This window comes from Sturnus vulgaris, unplaced genomic scaffold (assembly GCF_052056855.1).
Source record: "Sturnus vulgaris isolate bStuVul1 unplaced genomic scaffold, bStuVul1.hap1 Scaffold_194, whole genome shotgun sequence".
Classification (NCBI taxonomy): Eukaryota; Metazoa; Chordata; class Aves; order Passeriformes; family Sturnidae; genus Sturnus; species Sturnus vulgaris.
This window is the reverse complement of record NW_028276164.1, coordinates 1157798-1175624: the sequence shown is the minus strand read 5'-3', so window position 1 is coordinate 1175624 and position 17827 is coordinate 1157798. Positions and strand designations below refer to the sequence as shown.

Sequence of the window (17827 nt, the reverse complement as noted above, 5' to 3'; positions counted from 1 at the left end):
TGTTCATCAATAAAGTCACTTTTACAGGACTCCTCTGTCTCCTGCGGGCACACAAACCTCTGGCCACGGGAATTTTCCCGCACAGCCCCGGGCACAGGGCAGACACCTCTGTGCCACCCACAGCAACCGGGACGAGCCAGCGCTGCTCCGGCACCGGCTCCTGCCGAGGCCCCAGCGGGAAGGAGACCGCGGGCAGCCGCTCCCGCAGCGCCCTCAGCCCAGCGCCAACACGGGCCGGCACCGGCACAACCAACCCGCCAGAGCCCCCTGCCGCCCCCTCGGCCCGCAGCGAGCCCCGAGCCCCCGCACAACCGAGCGCGGCTCCCACCTGCGCTGGGGCCGCCTCCGAGCTCCGCCGCCGCCTGTGGCTGAGGAATTCGATGGGATGTGTTGCCTTAACCTTTCTGACCACTCCCAGCCCATCTATGCCAGCATTCAAGCCCTGAAAGAAGGTGTGAATTAACTTCGGGTAGATCATGGGTACGACTGGCTGAACTGGCTCTTAGGGCACTGGGGACTCACTGGCTGGATCAGGAATTTAGTTCAAATAGGTTTGTATGTATTAGGCATCATATTATGCATTGTAGTAGTTATTCCTTGTATTTTACAGGGTGTTAAGAATTTAATTGACAAATCGCTGAAGAGTGTATTTTTAGTTAAAAGAAACGGGGGAGATGTGGATATGGGTAATGCAAATGAGACTGATAATACTGCAGATTTAATCAGCAAATGCAGCCTGACAACGAGGATGCCTGGCAAGAGCAAACAGAGACCTGACTGCAAGAGGACTGGATCAAGTCTGGGTTATGGGAAATAAGATTTTACTAAGTCCAAATGTAAAGTTTGTCTATGTGAGAGTTTTCTATGTAAGGTTTGTCTATGTGATTGCAGTAAAATATTGCCAGCCTTCCTGTAAATGGTATATAAGCACATGTAGTGCTCATTAAAAATTGGATTTTGATCACCATTCAGTGTCCCCGTCTCTCTCTCATCGTCGATAGTTCAAGTACTCCCAGTGGGTTCCTGGAAAGAGAATGGTGGCAACATCTACTGCCTGCTACCCCCCTCTAGGCAATATTCAACTATTTCGTTCACAGACTCATCTTCCAGCACTCTTAGTGGGGTCAGCAGAGCCACTTCCCACTGGTGGGGGCAAAGAGCACCCTCTGTGCCTTTGTGGTGGGAGCAGACAGTGTTGTCTCAAAGGAAAGGTCAGAGAGAGACCAAGCTGGACCTCTGCCTCCTGCCCCTCACCCCACAAGGGCAGGAGGACACAAAACTGAGAATGCTTTTTTCTTTTCGGTCCTATCTTTCCCAGGAGCTTGACTAGTTTGAAGGAGAGGATTAGAAGGATTTCTTGAGGATCACTGCCAGTGCACAGCACACATGGCATCCCTCACCCCTTACATCATCCTGGGATGGAGGGGTAGGAACCAACAACAGCCCTACCCCACTGCTCCAGAAGCCAAACTCCCCATGCAAGCATTTAGTTATGGCCTTCTTAGAGAACCACATTCCCACCCAAATCTTCCCCTCTGCAGCAGCTCATTCCCACAGGAACTGGCAGAGCAGATGGGGTTTGGACATTGGCTGGCTTCCATTGCACTCCTTGCCCTGGAGCTGGCACGGCAGGAGAAGGGCTCTGGTGAACCTTCTCCTCCTCCCATGTAGGCTCTAACCCAGCTGCCACAACTTCAAGTTCTCAGAGCACTTCTGGGCTCTGAGCAGTGGCCACGGGAGGAGGAGATGCAACTCCAAAGGCAGCAGTTTCCCAGGCCCAGCTCCTGCCATCCCAGTGGGGCTGTTCGGTGGTTCAGGAGAGGAAGGGAAGGGCAAGTGCAGGTGGCAGTAGCTCACTTTGGACTGAAAGAGGGAAAGGTAATTTATTCACTTTGAAATCCCTGCATTCAAGCTCTGATTTCAACATGAAAGAGAAGTAGCACCTTCTTGTGTTTAATTTGGGTGAAGAACAACTGTTACATTTGATGTGGTAAGCAGTTCAATTATCAGAGGGAAAGTGTACAGCAAAATTAGTGTTCACAGAGAGAAAGAAAAGTCAGGAGGTAGCAAAAGAGAAGAGGAAAAGAAAGCACACCCCAAGCCAGTGTTTTTCCCAAATCCAGGATTTTCTGTTTGTAGGGAATGGGGTGCAGAGTAGCTTTCCCTTGAGATTCAGGACTGAGAGGCCAGAGCTAGAAAGGTTTTTCAGTGAGAAATCCCCTCTCCCACATCTGTACAAGAGCTGTTCTTTAGCTTTTACATGGATGTTTAAAACCTGACATATCCTTTGCTCGTGTGACTCATCCCTCCACCAGTAAACATATTTGGACTTAATTACTCTCTTAGTCTATTCTATTACACAACTCTATATCATCTTAAGTTCTTTGGTGTTGGAGTCATATTTCCACCCGGCTAGTTTTCTTCCCGGGGGGCTGTTTAAGGGTCTATCTGTTGACATATTTCCATTTCTTTTTCCCCTAGTGAATTCCTTCCTTGCTCTTAGTCCCATTCTTCCCGCCAATCACCGGTTCTCACAACAAAAGCAGCCTTCCCGACAGACAATTACAGGTCCTTGAAAGCAAAGCTGGACTACCAGGAATGTTTTTACAGATCAAGATCTGATTTCTTAGGAACATTAGTGTTAAATAAATGAGGATTTTCTCAAGAACTGTCTGAAAGTTCCCACTGTTCTGGATTTGACTGGGCTTCATTTCTTCCCAGAAAGTGGCACAGGGATGGGATTGGATGCAGGATGGGAATGCTGTGTATGACAGGGAGAGAATTTGGTTGTTGCTAAGCAAGGCTTGCCCTCCTCAAGGACTCTGCAGGGTCCTAGAAGCCACTCAATATCCCATGCTCTGCCATCGAGGAGGTGACAAAGAGCCCGGAGGGAGCCTGTCCAGGACAGCCCAAGGGACTGGACAGAGGGATATTCTCGGTGCTGGGAGCACCTGGATGTTGGACCAGCCAGCTCCTGCTGCCTTTTGGTGGTGCCTGAGCAGGGCTGTGACGATGCCAGGGACATCCTGCAGTGACATCTCCCCTGTCCGTCTGGGCGTGCGCTCGGTCCCAAAGCTCACCCTGATCCTGATCTCAATCTCACTCCATGTTGAGACACACTCACTCTCCTGGATTTAATCTCATCCCAGTGCCAGACTCGTGCAGCCCCAGAGCCAATCTCAAGGCCAGGCCTAAGGCAAATGGCACATTTAGCCTTAACCCCAATTCCAGCTCTAATCTAAAACCCATCTCTAACTGCAAAGCCCAGCCCCAATTCCAGACCCTACCACATGCTCAGTCCTAAACCAAATGCCACGTTTAGCCCTATGCCCAAAGCCAGCCCCAATTGCAACTCTAAGCCCAATCCCAATGGCAGTCTCAAGCCCTAAGTGCAGCTTTGAGTGCCAGCCCACACTCCAATGCCAGCTTTAGCTTGAATTCCCAAGCTCAGCCCCAATTCCTGCCCTAAGGCCAACACTGTTCTTAGTCCTAAGCCCAATGGCAGCCCCAGTCACACTCCCTAGCCCAATCCTGGCTCTGAACTCAAGATCACTGTGATAAATATATTATACTGTCGGCTTTAGCAATTGTTAGAGTGAATACTATGTGTTTCATAAGGTTGACTTCCGTAAAAGAAGTTTTCCTAAAGTTTAGAGATCTTTTAATGCGAATGTTGTGTTGTGAATGTTGCTGAGGAGTTGTTGTAATGTTAACATTTAACCAATGAAGGAATTCACACCTGTTGAATGTATTGAAAAGTAACAAATGATGAGGCCTGGGAAAACTGCACATGCTTGAAAAAGGTAGGATAGGGGAGAAACTCAGTTTAAGTGTTTGAATATGTATAGCCTTTTGTAAATATGTATTGGGCTGATGCAATACCCAGGTGGGCAGGGGGTAGTCTCTGCCCTCACCGATTCGGGGGGACTGGCACTGGCTCCATCCCCCTCTGATCTAGGGGGGCCAGTGCAGTCGCTGTTGTTACAGATGAGCAATGTGGTGGTTGGCTCTCACAATTAAAGGATGAACAGTGTGTGTATGTTAAGATAAGTTTTGTGGATGTATAGTGATGTTATTGTAATATATCCTCCCATAGTCCTCTTTCCCCTCCCCCTTGCATTGTTGTCACAACATGGCTCAGGTACTGGGGGCATTTGGGGAGGGCAGGCTTGTTCCTACACCTGACCTCCAGTGCAGATGTAAGAAAGGAGTCTCCAGCAATGGATGGCAGAGAAGGAATTCGGCGACAAGACTTTGGGAGGGCCCAGGGCCATAAAAGGCAGAACATCCATTCTGTAGGTGAGCACGTGGGGGTTTAGTCCTGTACTTCCAGTGCTGATTTTTCTCCTTTCTCAGTCTCTTGTTGTATTTTCATGCTAAGATTTAATAAACCTCATAAAATGTTAAAAAGTGAGCGTTGTTTGTCCCACCCTGCACTGCCGAGGTAAGAGGTGCAGCTGGAAGGAGGGAGGGGTGAGGGAAAGCTGGTTTGAAGGGTCTTCATTTACTTCTCATTGTCCTGCTTTGAGTTTCTGGAGTTTCTGGCAGAAATCTCTCCCCTCCACTCATCCACAGGGGTTTGGAGCAGTTTTCCCATTGTGGGGAAATCAAAGCCATGCACTGACGCTCCTAATTAGGGGTAGGAGAAGTGAGACTCCAGGGCTGCCCGCTGAGCCGGAGCCAGCGAACACGCAGGGCTGGGAAAGGCGTGCCGGGAGCTGCGGAGAACTTTGTTTGTGTTTCCAGGCCAATGGCGGCTCGGGCCCGGGCCCGTTCCAGGGCTGTTCCTCATCTCCGCCTTTGCCCTCCCACAGCCCGGGGGGCCCTGAGAGCGCGGGCCGAGGCTGGGCCGTGTGCAGAGCCCGGCCCTCGCTGCCATTGGCTGATTGTGCCAATGTCACTCCTGGTTGTCGCGCGCTGATTGGGCAGAGCAGCAAAGGCGCCATTGTGGCAGCGTCTGTGCGGGCCCGGCAGCGGCGGCAGCGGCCGGAGCCCGGGGAGGCGGCGGCGGAGCTCGGAGGCGGCCCCAGCGCAGGTGGGAGCCGCGCTCGGTTGTGCGGGGGCTCGGGGCTCGCTGCGGGCCTCGGGGGCGGCAGGGGGCTCTGGCGGGTTGGTTGTGCCGGTGCCGGCCCGTGTTGGCGCTGGGCTGAGGGCGCTGCGGGAGCGGCTGCCCGCGGTCTCCTTCCCGCTGGGGCCTCGGCAGGAGCCGGTGCCGGAGCAGCGCTGGCTCGTCCCGGTTGCTGTGGGTGGCACAGAGGTGTCTGCCCTGTGCCCGGGGCTGTGCGGGAAAATTCCCGTGGCCAGAGGTTTGTGTATCCAAAGGAGACAGAGGAGTCCTGTAAAAGTGACTTTATTGATGAACAAAGAGAGAGGCCATGCGGCATTTGCCATGCGGTCTCTAAAACGCCGCTTCCTTTTTATCCTAATTTTCCCGTCTGCATCTCCCTCTCCCATTCCCCTCTGGGTGAGGAACTTGGAAGGTTCAGAGTTCCCGATCCACCTACTCCATGTCCTCGTTAATATGCACCCCTACTACGATATTAATCTTACTGCTTTCAATCCCTCCTTCTCTCATTTTCTCAAGCATAGCGCTTACGAACTTTTAATTTCCATTGTCTCAATCTCTTTTCCTGCGTCCTGTTTGACGCAAGGTGTCGTGCATGGTAAAAAGCTGAGAGTTGCTGCAGCACGTCAGAGGAGGAGCAGCATTTCTTTAAGCCACGGTCTGCCAGGGAACCACGAAAACGTGTCCCATTCCCATCCTTTCCCTGTTTGGACTGGTACATGAGCTAATTTCTTATTTCCTTTGTTATCTGTTTCACCACTTTTCGGTTATCATCTAGTCGCTAACAGCAATTTGAGTAATTAATTTCCCACAAAGTCCGGCTCCCTCTTTTAATAGATAATCTGATCCCATCCCATGGTGAAATGTCTCATTCCTCATGTCAGTGGTTTGGTCGGCAGGAAGTTCAGGAGCTGGAGCTGTCTGCTTGGTTATTATTTCAAGGACAGTTTTTAAGCTAATTATGCCACTCAAATTATGGATGGATTTTCTGTGTCCTGATATGAATTCGTTAGGGTTTCCAAGGGCTACTCCATGGTGTTGTAGGATTTGTTCTGGTGTCTCTTCATCTTTTTCTTATTTTGGGTGCTCCCTCCAGCCGGGGAAGAATCAATTGACAACTTTTTTCTAATTAAATCCTCAAATACTTGGATACCAAACTGATTTCTCTGGGCAAGAAAATACATTTCTGATATGCCCTATATAGCCTGGACAGTGGCAGCACATGTTGGAGTGAGGAGAGGGATGATTTTCCCCCCGTTTTTTTTCATGAAGTTTTCCCAACATTCTGCGTTTGCCGTTTCCCTTTGCAGCTTAACCAATTTCTGTTGCAGTCAGATATCCTCACTATGAGCTCTGCCTTTATCTGTGCAAATTCCATCTGTGCAAGCAGGCAGAGCTTGGGGTGAGGGGCAGAGAGAATCGGCCAAATTCCTCCCCCAGGCAAGAAGATCCTGGGGCATTGTCCACACTTTGCTTCAGGTAATTTGCATTTCTAAAGCTCCCCTCACGGCTGCCTCGAACCGATTCTTCTCTTCCAGAGCTGCCGTTTGGTGATTCACATGTGCACCCCCACAACCTGCTTGTTTTATTTTGTTTTGTTTTGCTTTGCTTTTTTTCTAAACGATTTTGTATTAACTGGTTATGCATTAAAGTCTCACCATTAATACTCTTCTAGTTTTGCCAGATGCAACCTAAAGATGTGCATCCAAAAATCCATTCCGACATTCTGCCATCATTAAGAGCCTCCTGCAAATATGTACAAAAATATTCCAATGCAATCAAGTTTTTTCTGCTTTTCCTGGGAGTAAAAATTGTCACAACCCTGGACCAATCCTAACTGATAATATAAATGTGGGATTATTATGAAATTTTTTTCTAATGGAGTAATCTTGTCAGTTAAACTGCAGGAAAAACAAAACTCTCCAATAGTATCTTTAGTGTTAGAGAGTCAAGGTTTTACTTGATTCTGGTCGGGGTGTGCAACAGAAATCATTTAATCCACACATAGCCCGGATGTGCCAAGAAAATGATACCATGACACGTGAGTTTTACTAGATTTTCATAAAGGTTTTACAGCCTGAACCCATAGAAATCCACTCGTCTATTCCTCATTACATCAAAGTTGTGTGGTTCTTAGTATTTTGTTTCTTAGCAGACCCGGATTTCTCCTCTTGTGATGTTAATTAGGTCCGAACTCCTGGATTTCCTTCTCAGCCTTTTCCAGACCAGGTGTCTCCATCTGTGCTCTATGCCGGGGGCAGTGTCTGGGGTGGGTGTTCTTTGATATTTGCTGATGTTTCGTTGAGGTTTTGTTGATGGGCATTCTCTTTGTGGATATCTTTTGGGCTTTTCCCAGTCTGTTGACATGTTAAACTCATCCCTATTGACTGGTGTAACACCCCTTAAAAAGTTCTTTAAAATTTCTTTCCCCTCTTTCCCCAGTGCAAAGGCAAAACAAGCCTGAGTTGAGAAATAACTTTTAAAAATTTAAACTAGGTATATTTTCCAACAATGGAATCCCCGCAAGGCCAGTGTGTGAGTGTAACTGAGAGGCAGAGTGGAATTCTGCCATTGTCTTCCCCAGCAGCTGTGGGAGTGCAGGCACTCTTTTGGTTATCAAAGCTTTAATTTGATGCAAGACTTGACCAACAGGAGATCCTCCTTCCAGCAGTTTTTGGGCCTCAGGTCCCATTAAAGCTGTGGCTGCACAATTCTGCAGACAATGAGGCCACTCTGGCCACTGGGTTAAACATTTTAGCATGAGAATTCCTTTGGCATGGCCCTGTTTAGCATTCTCATACAATTCAAATTCTTTTTCCCTTTGTGGTAGGGCCAGGGCAGGAGGTTCAGTTAATCTGCTTTTTAACACTTGAAAATTCTGCTTTCCTCCTGCTGTCCATCCCTCCAGTTTCTTGACTGGCAAGACAGGAATGTCTTAGGAATAAATCCCTGGCTCCAAAAGCCCTGCCTTTAGCAGGGACTCAGTAAGAGGCTCTAAGCCCTTGCTTCCCTCCCTTGGAATAGGGTATTGCTTTCAGACTCCAGTTGTCCTTGTTGCTTCAAAGTACTTTGGAGAGGCTCCATATCTAATTTCCCTATTTTCCTGGAGCTGCCCACACTTCTGGTTTCACTTCAGCATAGGCCTTGCCAGACATTGGACACAAAGGCACAACAGGCCTCTGTATCACCTTTTCCAATATCAATTTGCATTCCCAATTTAGCCATCAAATCCCTTCCCAGTAAATTACAATCACAATTAGGAGGAAATAAAAAATCCTAAATTACAAACCCATCCCCCACATCTGCTAACAGCGGTTGAATAAAACACACCAGCTCACCTTTCCCATTTATCCCCTGAATAATTTTTGGCGTTTTGTCACCTTAAATCTAAGATTGGGAGTGGATGGAGAGGTCTCTGTGTCCATCAGGAAAGGCCTCCTCTCGATCCAGATCCACCCTGAATGTTCTCAAGGGCCCCAATGCGGTGTGTCCCTGGTGTAATGGGAGCTGTGACACCCCTGACAATCAATGTCCATCAAGGGCTGGACTTGCTCCTCCTGAGGGTGCTCCTGTATCTGCTTCCAGTGTCCTTCTGCCCTGCACATGGAACCCTGATTCCTTCCCAGGGACTGTTTGGGTTGGCTCTCCCCTGCCGAGGAGGGCAATGCCTCTGCCAGGTCCTTGTGGCCGACCCCGTCCCCTGGGTGCTGGGGCCCCCTTGGGCTCTGGGGTTCATCCCTCAGGGGCTGTAGAAACTCTGCCATGGCCTTTGCCTTCCCCTTGGCCTTTTCCTCATCCCTTCTTGCATTCCCCTGCTGTGCCTTTGTGACCAAGTGCTCCAGGGGCTTCTTCTGCCCCTCCTGCAGCCCCCTCAGTGCCTGGGGGTGCTCATCCTCTGACAGCTGCTGAGCTTTCTGCTAAATCATTCCTTTCTGCAGTGACCCAAGAAAAATGCTTAAAAGCTCCTCTCGGTGCTTGCACGTCCAATGCCCATTTCCCAGCTGTTCCTTCGTGCTGCTCCTTGTGCTGTGGCTGCCGTGGCCAGCCCGTATCCCAGAGCCGGTGCCTGTCCTGCCGCAGTGTCCAAACGCGGCCCCCCCGGCGGGCAGGGCCGGCAGCTCCACGGGGCCGGGCAGCGGCCGGGGCGTCCCGCAGCCTCCTGGGGGCCGGGGGCCACTGCCGGGCCTGCAATTGCCGGGGGGTGCTGGGCTCAGGCAGCGCCCGGCGCTGAGCCCCGGCTGCCCCACAGCCCCGGCCCGGCCCCGCAGCTCCCCACAGGCCCCCAGCCCGTGCTCCCGGTGCCGCCCCTCTGCGCCCGCTCCTGCCGCTGCCCAGCACAGAGAAACCCCCTGCAATCCTGACCTCCTTGTGTGCCTGTCCTGGCAACCGGGGATATAAAGGTGTCAGTCAGCTGGCAACTTTCCTGCTTCTTGCCTGAACCATATTCCTGCACAATCCCCTTCACCCAGTCCCTTCCCAGCACACCAACACCATCCATCCCCTGTTGTCTAAATCCCTTCTGGACTTCTCTTAATGCCTCCCTGGGTGTCCCTATCCTTGATGACCTCTGGGAGAATGTGCAAACTCCCTCCACATGCCCTCAAGGGACCCTTCAGAGATATTTTGGGATCATCATCCCTTTTGCCGGGATCCCTTCGTGGCTTTCCCTTTCTACCCTCCATGGGTGCCCTGCCATGTTTAGTCCCCGAAGATCCCACTGTAGTCACTGCTGAGATTTTCAGTGCTCTCTGGCTGCCGACTCTTCCCAGCCCCCCCTGATCTGTCACTCGTCTGTCTCCTGGCCCCAGCGCCCCCCTGGATGGGAATTTGGGGAGGTGGGAGGGGGGGAGCGCCAAGGCCGGGCCCCCCCGCGCTGTGGTGGCGGCAGCGGCTGCAGTGGGGAGCGAGTGCGGGCGGGAGCGGCCGAGAGCCCAGCGCTGCCCCAGCCCGAGCTGCCCCAGCTCCATCGCTGCCCCTGCGCTGGGATGCTGTGGGTTTGGGGGGAAGAGGGAGCCGGCAGTGGGTGCTGGGCCTGGGGGCAGCAGGAGAAGGGAAGGAGAAGCAGGGTTGAAGAACAAAATGGTCAAATAATGCGTATGGGAGGAGCAGGTGGGATTGTGCATGAGAAGGAGGAATAGTAGGAGGAAGAGAAATGTGAGGAAAAGCAGGGACACAGGAGAAGGAGGAGCAGAAAAGAGAAGCAACACAAGTTTCCATCCCTCCCTCTATCTACAGCCTCACCCCTACAGCCCCAAGTTCAGTGCCCCCCTCCAAATGCAGCAGGTGACCAGAGAGGGGGATCTATGATTTTCTGAAGGGTCAATCTTGGTGTTTGAAAGCTTTATTGGGGTAAAAGTTGGTGCTTTATTTCTTTTGCGGGGACTGAATCTTTGTATTTCAAGGGGATTTTGGCTGAATCTTGCTTTGTGGGGCGTTTTTGATGTGTATCTTGAGGTTTGGAGGATTTTGGGGCTGAATCTTGGTGTTTCAGAGGTTCTTACAGACACAATATGGCCAATAATTTTCTGGGATGAACTTGGGCAAGGGGGAACCGCCAGCTCAAGGCACTCTCCTCTTGTTTTTTCCCCAAACCAGAATTTTTCATTCCCAAGGTCTTGGCAGATGGAGGAGGAGGAAAAGCCCCGGAGATCTCTCACAAGGAGCGGCTGCAAACCCAGCCCAGGGAGCTGCGAGGAGGAAAGACCCTCCCTGAGCCGGGAAGGCGGCCGGAGATCCAGGCAGAGCTCAGAGCTGGTGGAGAAGCCTCCTGGAGGGGAGAAGCCCCACAAGTGCTTGGAATGTGGGAAGGGTTTCAGCCGGAGCTCCCATCTGATCCAGCACCAGAGGACCCACACTGGGGAGAAGCCCTATGAGTGTGGGGAATGTGGGAAAAGCTTCAGGGACAGCAACTACCTAATACATCACCAGCTGATCCACACAGGGGAACGGCCCTACACCTGCTTGGAATGTGGGAAGAGCTTTCAGTGGATCTGCAACCTGAGAAACCACCAGCGCATCCACACCGGGGAGAGGCCCTACGAGTGTCCCAAGTGTGGGAAGAGGTTTCAGAGCAGCTCCAATCTCCTCCTACACGAGCGGATTCACACAGAGGAGAGGCCCTTCCGCTGCCCCGACTGCGGGAAGGGATTCAAGCACAACTCCACCCTCATCAGGCACCGGCGCATCCACACTGGGGAGAGGCCCTACGAGTGTCCTGAGTGTGGGAAGAGCTTCTCACAGAGCTCAACCTTGACCAAACACCAACGGAGGCTCCACTAAGGGAAGCCCTGTGAGTTTCCTGTGTGTGGGAAGAGCTTCGTACTCTGCTCCAGCTCCATCCCCCATGGGAGGATCGGTGTTGGATGATCCCCAGTGACCCCCGTTGGGCAGAGCCCTGGTGATCCATGGTCCTGGTTATCCCCGTTGGGTCGGGGGAAGGTGTTGGAGAGATTTCTCTCCCTTCTCCTTGTGCTGCTGTGATTTGGTTGGTAATAAATTCCCTCGCTGTGCCCAGGCTGGCTCTGTTGTTCCCGTTCAGGTGCTCGGGGCGGGATATCTCCTGTTCCCTCTCTCAAGTCCTGGGCCTCTCCTCAGCCAATCAGAGAATGCGATGAAGAAGATTCAGCCAATGAGAGAGAGCAGCTGTGATGACTCACCGGTTGCCGGGCAGACCCGCAGCACCCAGTGTTCCCCACCTGGACCCGCCCTCCCCGCCCAGTCACGATCCCCCCGCGGGGTTCCCCCAAGTCCTTTCCTAGTACCCCCCACTAAATGAACTGGGTGTAACTGGGAAGCTTTACTGGGAGGACTGGGAGCAGCTGGGCTTAGGCAGAGTTCCAGCAGGGCTGGGGGAGACACACTACCCTCCCAAAATCAGTGTGGGGATGGAGCAGGGGGTCCTGGCCGGGCCTGAGGCCACGGGGAGGGGCTGCGGCCGCTGCCGGCTCAGGAACTCTGTGGGCAGAGAAAAGGGGGTGACTCCCGGCTGGAGGTCCCCAGGAGGAGCACACCTACTCTGGGGGCGGGGGAATATGAAGCCCGTGTCCCCCCCTCACCTTCTTGCACAGGTAGAAGCCGAGCCCCAGCGCCAGGAAGACGAAGCCCAACACGGAGCCACCAATCTCCGTCAGCACATTGCTGTGAGCGGCGTCTGGCGGCATCTCTGGGGGATCACAGGGGTCAGGGCCACCCAAAACCTCTCACGGACATTTCAAGCCTCTCCAAGAATCCTCCCAATCTCCCCCAGCCCACCTAGGGCTCCCTAAAACTTCTAATTCTTCTAATCTCTTCCTGGCTTCCTTGGGACCCACCAAAGCCCCTCCTGTCCCTTTCAAAATGCCATAACTCCCTCCCATTTGCCCCCCACTGCCCCAGGACCCCCACACCCCCTCCCAATCCCTTCCCAGCCACACTAGAACTCACCAAGATCCTCCCAGTCTCTTTCCAGCACAACCAACCTCATTCCAACCCCCTGCTTTCCAATCCCTGATCTTTTTCCAGCTCCTCCACGCTCACTCAAATCCTTCCCAGTTATACCCAGCACCCCCAGACACCCTCCCAGTGCTCTCCAGGACCCCTAGAACTGCATCCCACCCTCCCCAACATCCTTCAAACTCATTCTCAGCCATCCTAGACCCCCGATCCCTTCTCCTATTTTAATCCAGGCTATCTCAAACTCCCTCCCAGTTACTCCCAGCACACGCCAATCCCTCTCCCAGACCCCCCAGTGCCTCCCCACTCCCCCCACACTGTGGGGTCCGGGCCGTGCCCCAGTGCCGGCTCAGGGGGTGCTCCAGGCTGACGTGCTCCACCTGGAGCTGGAGCTGACCCCGTGCCGGGGGGTTTCCAGCAGCACCAGGAGCTGGTAGAAATCCAGTCCCCACTGGGGACCAGATTGGTGGCCACCACATGCCCCGAGAGCTCCTGCTGGCCCTGGAACCATCTCAGCTGGATCTCGGCAAGGCAGAAATCCATCACGGAGCAGAGCAGGCAGCCGGGGCCGGGCTGGGAGCTCGAGGGCCACAGTGAGATGGGCACTGGGGAGCGCTGGGAGAGAGCGGGGACACACTGGGATCAGCTGGGGTGGGGACTAGTAGAAATGGAAGAGGGCTGTTGTGGAAGTGAGAGGGACTGAGGATGAAACTGGAGAAAGTGGGGGAACACTGGGAGAGAGTGGAGTGGATTGGGGAACGGGAGAAAGAGTGGAGGTTCGGGATTGGACTGAAAAGGACTTGGAACAGACTGGGAGGGATTGGGAGTGCACTGGGAGAGAGGGTGGAGGTCTGGGAGTGGAATGCGAATGGAATGGCTGTGGACTGAGAGGAATTGGGAGGGACCGTGAGGACACTGGAAGAGACTGGGATGGACTGGGAGAGCCACCGGAGTCACTTGGGGTGGGGGGGCAGGAGGCCCCGGGGATGGGCACAAGAAGGGCTGACGTGTCTCGGGTGATTCCCAGGGAGGTTTTGAGGGGCTCCAGGGTCATTCCCAGGGCAGGGCCCGAGGGGACACGCTCTGCCCCACGCTCACCTCTGCGCTCCACGAGGAACGGGCTGGACAACTCGTAGTTGTGCCGGCAGTGCCTGTCCAGCGCAGCCCGTCTGTACTCCATCCATTGCGGGTCGCTGTTCCAGTGCCTGGCAGCCTTGTCCCCAAAGGAGGTGTCCCCACGTGCAGCCCCACATCGCTGCCCAAGTGCAGGAACTGCTCCCGCTTGGAGATGTTCCTCTCCACGAACCTCAGCCGGTCGGTGCCGTGAATGAAGTGACACTCGGACTAAACCATCTCCTGGAACAGCGCTGTGTGTGCAGGACACAGGTCCGGGGGTGCCCCCCCAGCAGCCCCCCAGCAGCCCACAGTAGCCAAGAGCTCCGGGCCCCCGCCACACGCCCCATGGCCAGCGCCGGGCAGGGTCTGACACCTCCCCCTGTTGAAACCCTGGAAACTGAGGGGTTTGGGCTTTCTGTGCTGACAGGCATTGACCTCCAGGAAAACACTGCTTTTTACCAGAGGCCATGAAGAAGCTTTCCAGAATTGTGTGATAGAACTGGGATCACTGGTGTGTAGTTTGAATAGAAGTGTGTAATGTGCCATGGTGGAAAATTTAGAATTTGTGGTTTTAGAATATATTAATACATATAAAGCAAGATGGAGGTTTTAGGGTGTAGTTTTCTTTCTTTTTCACCTTCTTCACGGGTCTAGGTGGTACTTTTGTAATTAGATAGAAAATTCCACATTGCAGATCACAGGTGATGGGTTGTTGGGTTAATAATAAAAGGAATTTAGCTGTCTGTTCTTAATTGGACAGATTGACCCTTAAAAGGCCTTGTAGAGAGAGAGAGATAGGTGTCCATTTTTGGCCTGTTAGGTAGAAGTGCTGTAGAACTCACTGTAATATCGAGAAGAATTAATAAATATCTGAGTCCGAACACAAAATTCCGTCTCTAAAGCATTTTATCCTGACTCTGGAAGAACAAAAAAGAAGATAAAACGCAATTTCCCCCTCCCCAAATTCTCCTGGTGCAGGTTGCTGGGGGCGGGGTGCGGGTGGAGTCCAGGTGAGGAGCTCTGGGCGCTCTGGGACTGCCTGAGGAGTCATCAGCGCCGCGCGCTCTGATTGGCTCAATTATTTTGGTGCCTTCTCTGATTGGCTGAGGAGAGGCCCGGGAGTTGAGAGGAGGACCGGGAGAGATCCTGCCCCAGGCTAGCAGTGGAAGAACATCCAATTAACAAGGCTTGCAGATCATTTCCCAGCGGTGCCCACACTCCTGTAGGAACTAAATGCACCGAGGATCTCACGAGGGTCACCAACTCTCTGGCGGCCAAATCCAGCCCTGCGCTCCCTGCGGGTGCGGGCACTCTGGGAAGGGCTCAGCTGCGGGTCAGATGGCCGGAGAGTGGCTTGGTGGTCACCTCGTGTGTGAGGCAGTGATGGGCTGGGGAGATGCGTGGACACCACATGATCAGAGAGCTGACTGGGTAAAGGGACACGGCAACAGCGACACGGCAGTGACATGCAGCCAATGCGGGCTTGTTTCAGTAAAGTTTGGGTTAAGTTTCTCTTGGGGGTTGTTTTTATTTTTTTTTTTTTCCCTCGCCTCGCTGTCTGGAATTTTTTCCCATTGACATGCTAAGATGGCTAGTGATAGGGGGAGACTCCCTGACCCTTTTTGGAGTTTCCCTCGTAGGGCAGGGGGGATGGGGGAGAAGAGGGAGAACATCACAAGATCGGGGGCAGGTAAAGGAGAGGTGTGTGCAGCTGCTCGCTCTCTCGCTCATTTGGCTCGGAGATGGATGGCCACTGGAAAACCTCGCCCTGCCATCCCAATGATGGGAGCTTGGCTGTGGGACCCCGCACTCTCCTGGTCTGATGCTCTCCCACTTCAGCCTGCCCCCTCCACACAACCTATTGGAGCACTGGGACTGACACTGCCTCCAAGGATCCATGAGCAGAGTCTTTCCTCCGCCCTTCCCACCCAGGACACAGCTGCCATCACCCCCAGCACTCCTGCAGCCACACGGGATCAGCGCATCTGCCCCTGCCCACCGGGAGCCGGCTGGCACTGACTGCCAAACTGGGACGGTAACTGCAGCAGAGGGGAAAGGTGTCCACAACCAGAAAAACTGTTACTGGGTTCCCGTCTTCTATTTGTTGTTAATTACTTAGCTGTTGTTGTTTTGTTTGCCTTGTTATATATATATATACACATACTAGTAAAGAACTGTTATTCCTATCCCCGTATTTTTGCCTGAAATCCCCATAATTCCAAAATTATACTAATTCAGAGGGAGGGATTTATTAGCTCAATTTCCAGGGAAGGCCCTGCTCTTCTCCAGCACACACCTGTCCTTTTTAAAACCAGGACAGATTTTTGGCGCCCAGCATGGCCCCTCTCCCTCTGGGAATGGCTTTTAATGAGTGTAATAGAGAAGTTTCTCCACAGAGAGAGAATGCAGGAGCACCATCATAGAATGTGTTGGAAGACCCTTGAGGAAGGGATCCAACAGCTGAGAGAAGTGGCAGTGCTGGAGGTGCTCTTTGGGAGGGATGGACAGCATGACAATGACCCTGACAAGGTCAGGTGCACAGGGCAGATGGCAAACCTGGGGCCATCTCAATACACCACCTGTACTGCAATGGTTAGTGCTGACAGCAGCCGAGAAACAGTGGGTTCTGTCACCAACAAACTTAGACATTAGGAGAGTACGATCAATGGCCCAATGCAGGCTCATTCCACCCGAACCCCTGCCTCTCCTTGGGTCAGGATGGACTGGAACCCGCCTCTACCTGGACTGGGATGGGAAAAGCAGCTTTTCCCTTCTCCCTCCATGACTGGTGTGTTGTAATCTGCTTTTATTTTCCTCTCCCTTCCCCCCGCTTTTCCTGGGTCCTGCCTTTTCCTGGGCTAGGATGGGAAGGAGCTAGCCTGTACCTGGACTAGGATGGGAAGGACCCAGCCTCTACCTGGGCTAGGACAAGAAAAGCAGTCTCTCCCTTTGTGCTCACTCGCTTCGTCCGGTCACCGGCCAGGTCCCTCGCGGGATGCTGGAAACGCGGATAGAAGGACTCCACTCTCGCTTCGCAGCAAAGGCCACGTCTCATTCAGGCAAGCACACAGTCATCCCCACCAAGCCACACAGATACTCACAGTCCGATGCTCCTGTCTGGCTCTTCGTGCACGAGAATTCCAGGTGATTTTGCCGCGGTCTTCCGGGGAGATTTTCCTTGCTCAGTCTCTATGGTGCGGGACATCGATGGGTCCCGAGAATCACTGACGAACCGGGGCCACAGCAGTGGGGCGCCTCCCCGAAATCGCAGCGCCTCTCAGGGCTCCAAGGACGTCCCGGGTATCGGCACCAAATTGTTATAAATGAGAGACAAAAGTCTCGATTTTCAGCAAAATTTAGGTTGCTTTATTTGATATAGAAAGAGCAAGCAGCGCTGGGGAACGTGAGGGGTCACCGCCCACTCCACGCTCCACCCAACCTTGGTTTGCAGCCTCTTCTTATACTGTGGGTTCTCGTTGTAATCAATAATTTTTGGTTTTTTGTTGTCATAAGCAGTGGTGGTTGAATAAACATCCTTACACAAGGCTTTTGGGTGATAATCAGTCACCAGATAGCCATCCGGTCCTTCTAGATAACCACCAGAGAAGTTCTGGGAGTCTGGTGCTTGAGATAGGCAGTATTGATCAGACAAAGGCCGGATGGGCTTTTTGGGAAGTCCGATTTTGCAAGCTGGTAGCTGATACAAGTTATTTAGAAAATATAACGTAACATATTATAATGTAACATAATACTACATAATATAACAAGGTGATTTTAAACAGAATTATTTTATCATATAATTTCCTTTATCTAGTGTCCATGCTTCACTTCAGAGCTTAGTATTCTGGTTTGTACAAACCCTAATGCTTTTGTGATTAACAGGAATCTTTTATCAATTATCACACACCACACTTAAAGGGTTAAAACACCATTCCACGGCTACAAATGCTCAGTTGAAAAGAGGTGTGAAACTAATTTCAATGTGAAGCTGGGATAGGCAATGCATATGTATTAGGTCTATTGTGTAGTCCTAGTTTGTAGAGAATAAAAGGAGAGGCCAGGTCGCCAAAGGTGTGCATGTTTTTGGAAGAGCTATCCACCATGCACCTCAGTGCTGAATAAATACACACCTACTCTTATAACTCATTTTGTGGGTTATTGAGTGTTTTTCCACACTTCAATAGGGCCATGGTCAGTTCATCCCCAGTGGCTTCT

At 52.4% G+C, this 17827-nt stretch overlaps 1 protein-coding gene across 1 annotated transcript in view; it reads left to right on the top strand.

Moving 5' to 3' along the window:
* LOC148218173 (uncharacterized) overlaps positions 1–17827 on the top strand; it is a 36274-nt gene that overhangs the window by 7527 nt on the left and 10920 nt on the right. The window contains exon 2 of the mRNA XM_088157919.1: positions 10744–11326. Within this exon, the coding sequence (XP_088014045.1) occupies positions 10744–11326 (583 nt within the window). The remainder of the gene's footprint in view (positions 1–10743; positions 11327–17827) is intronic.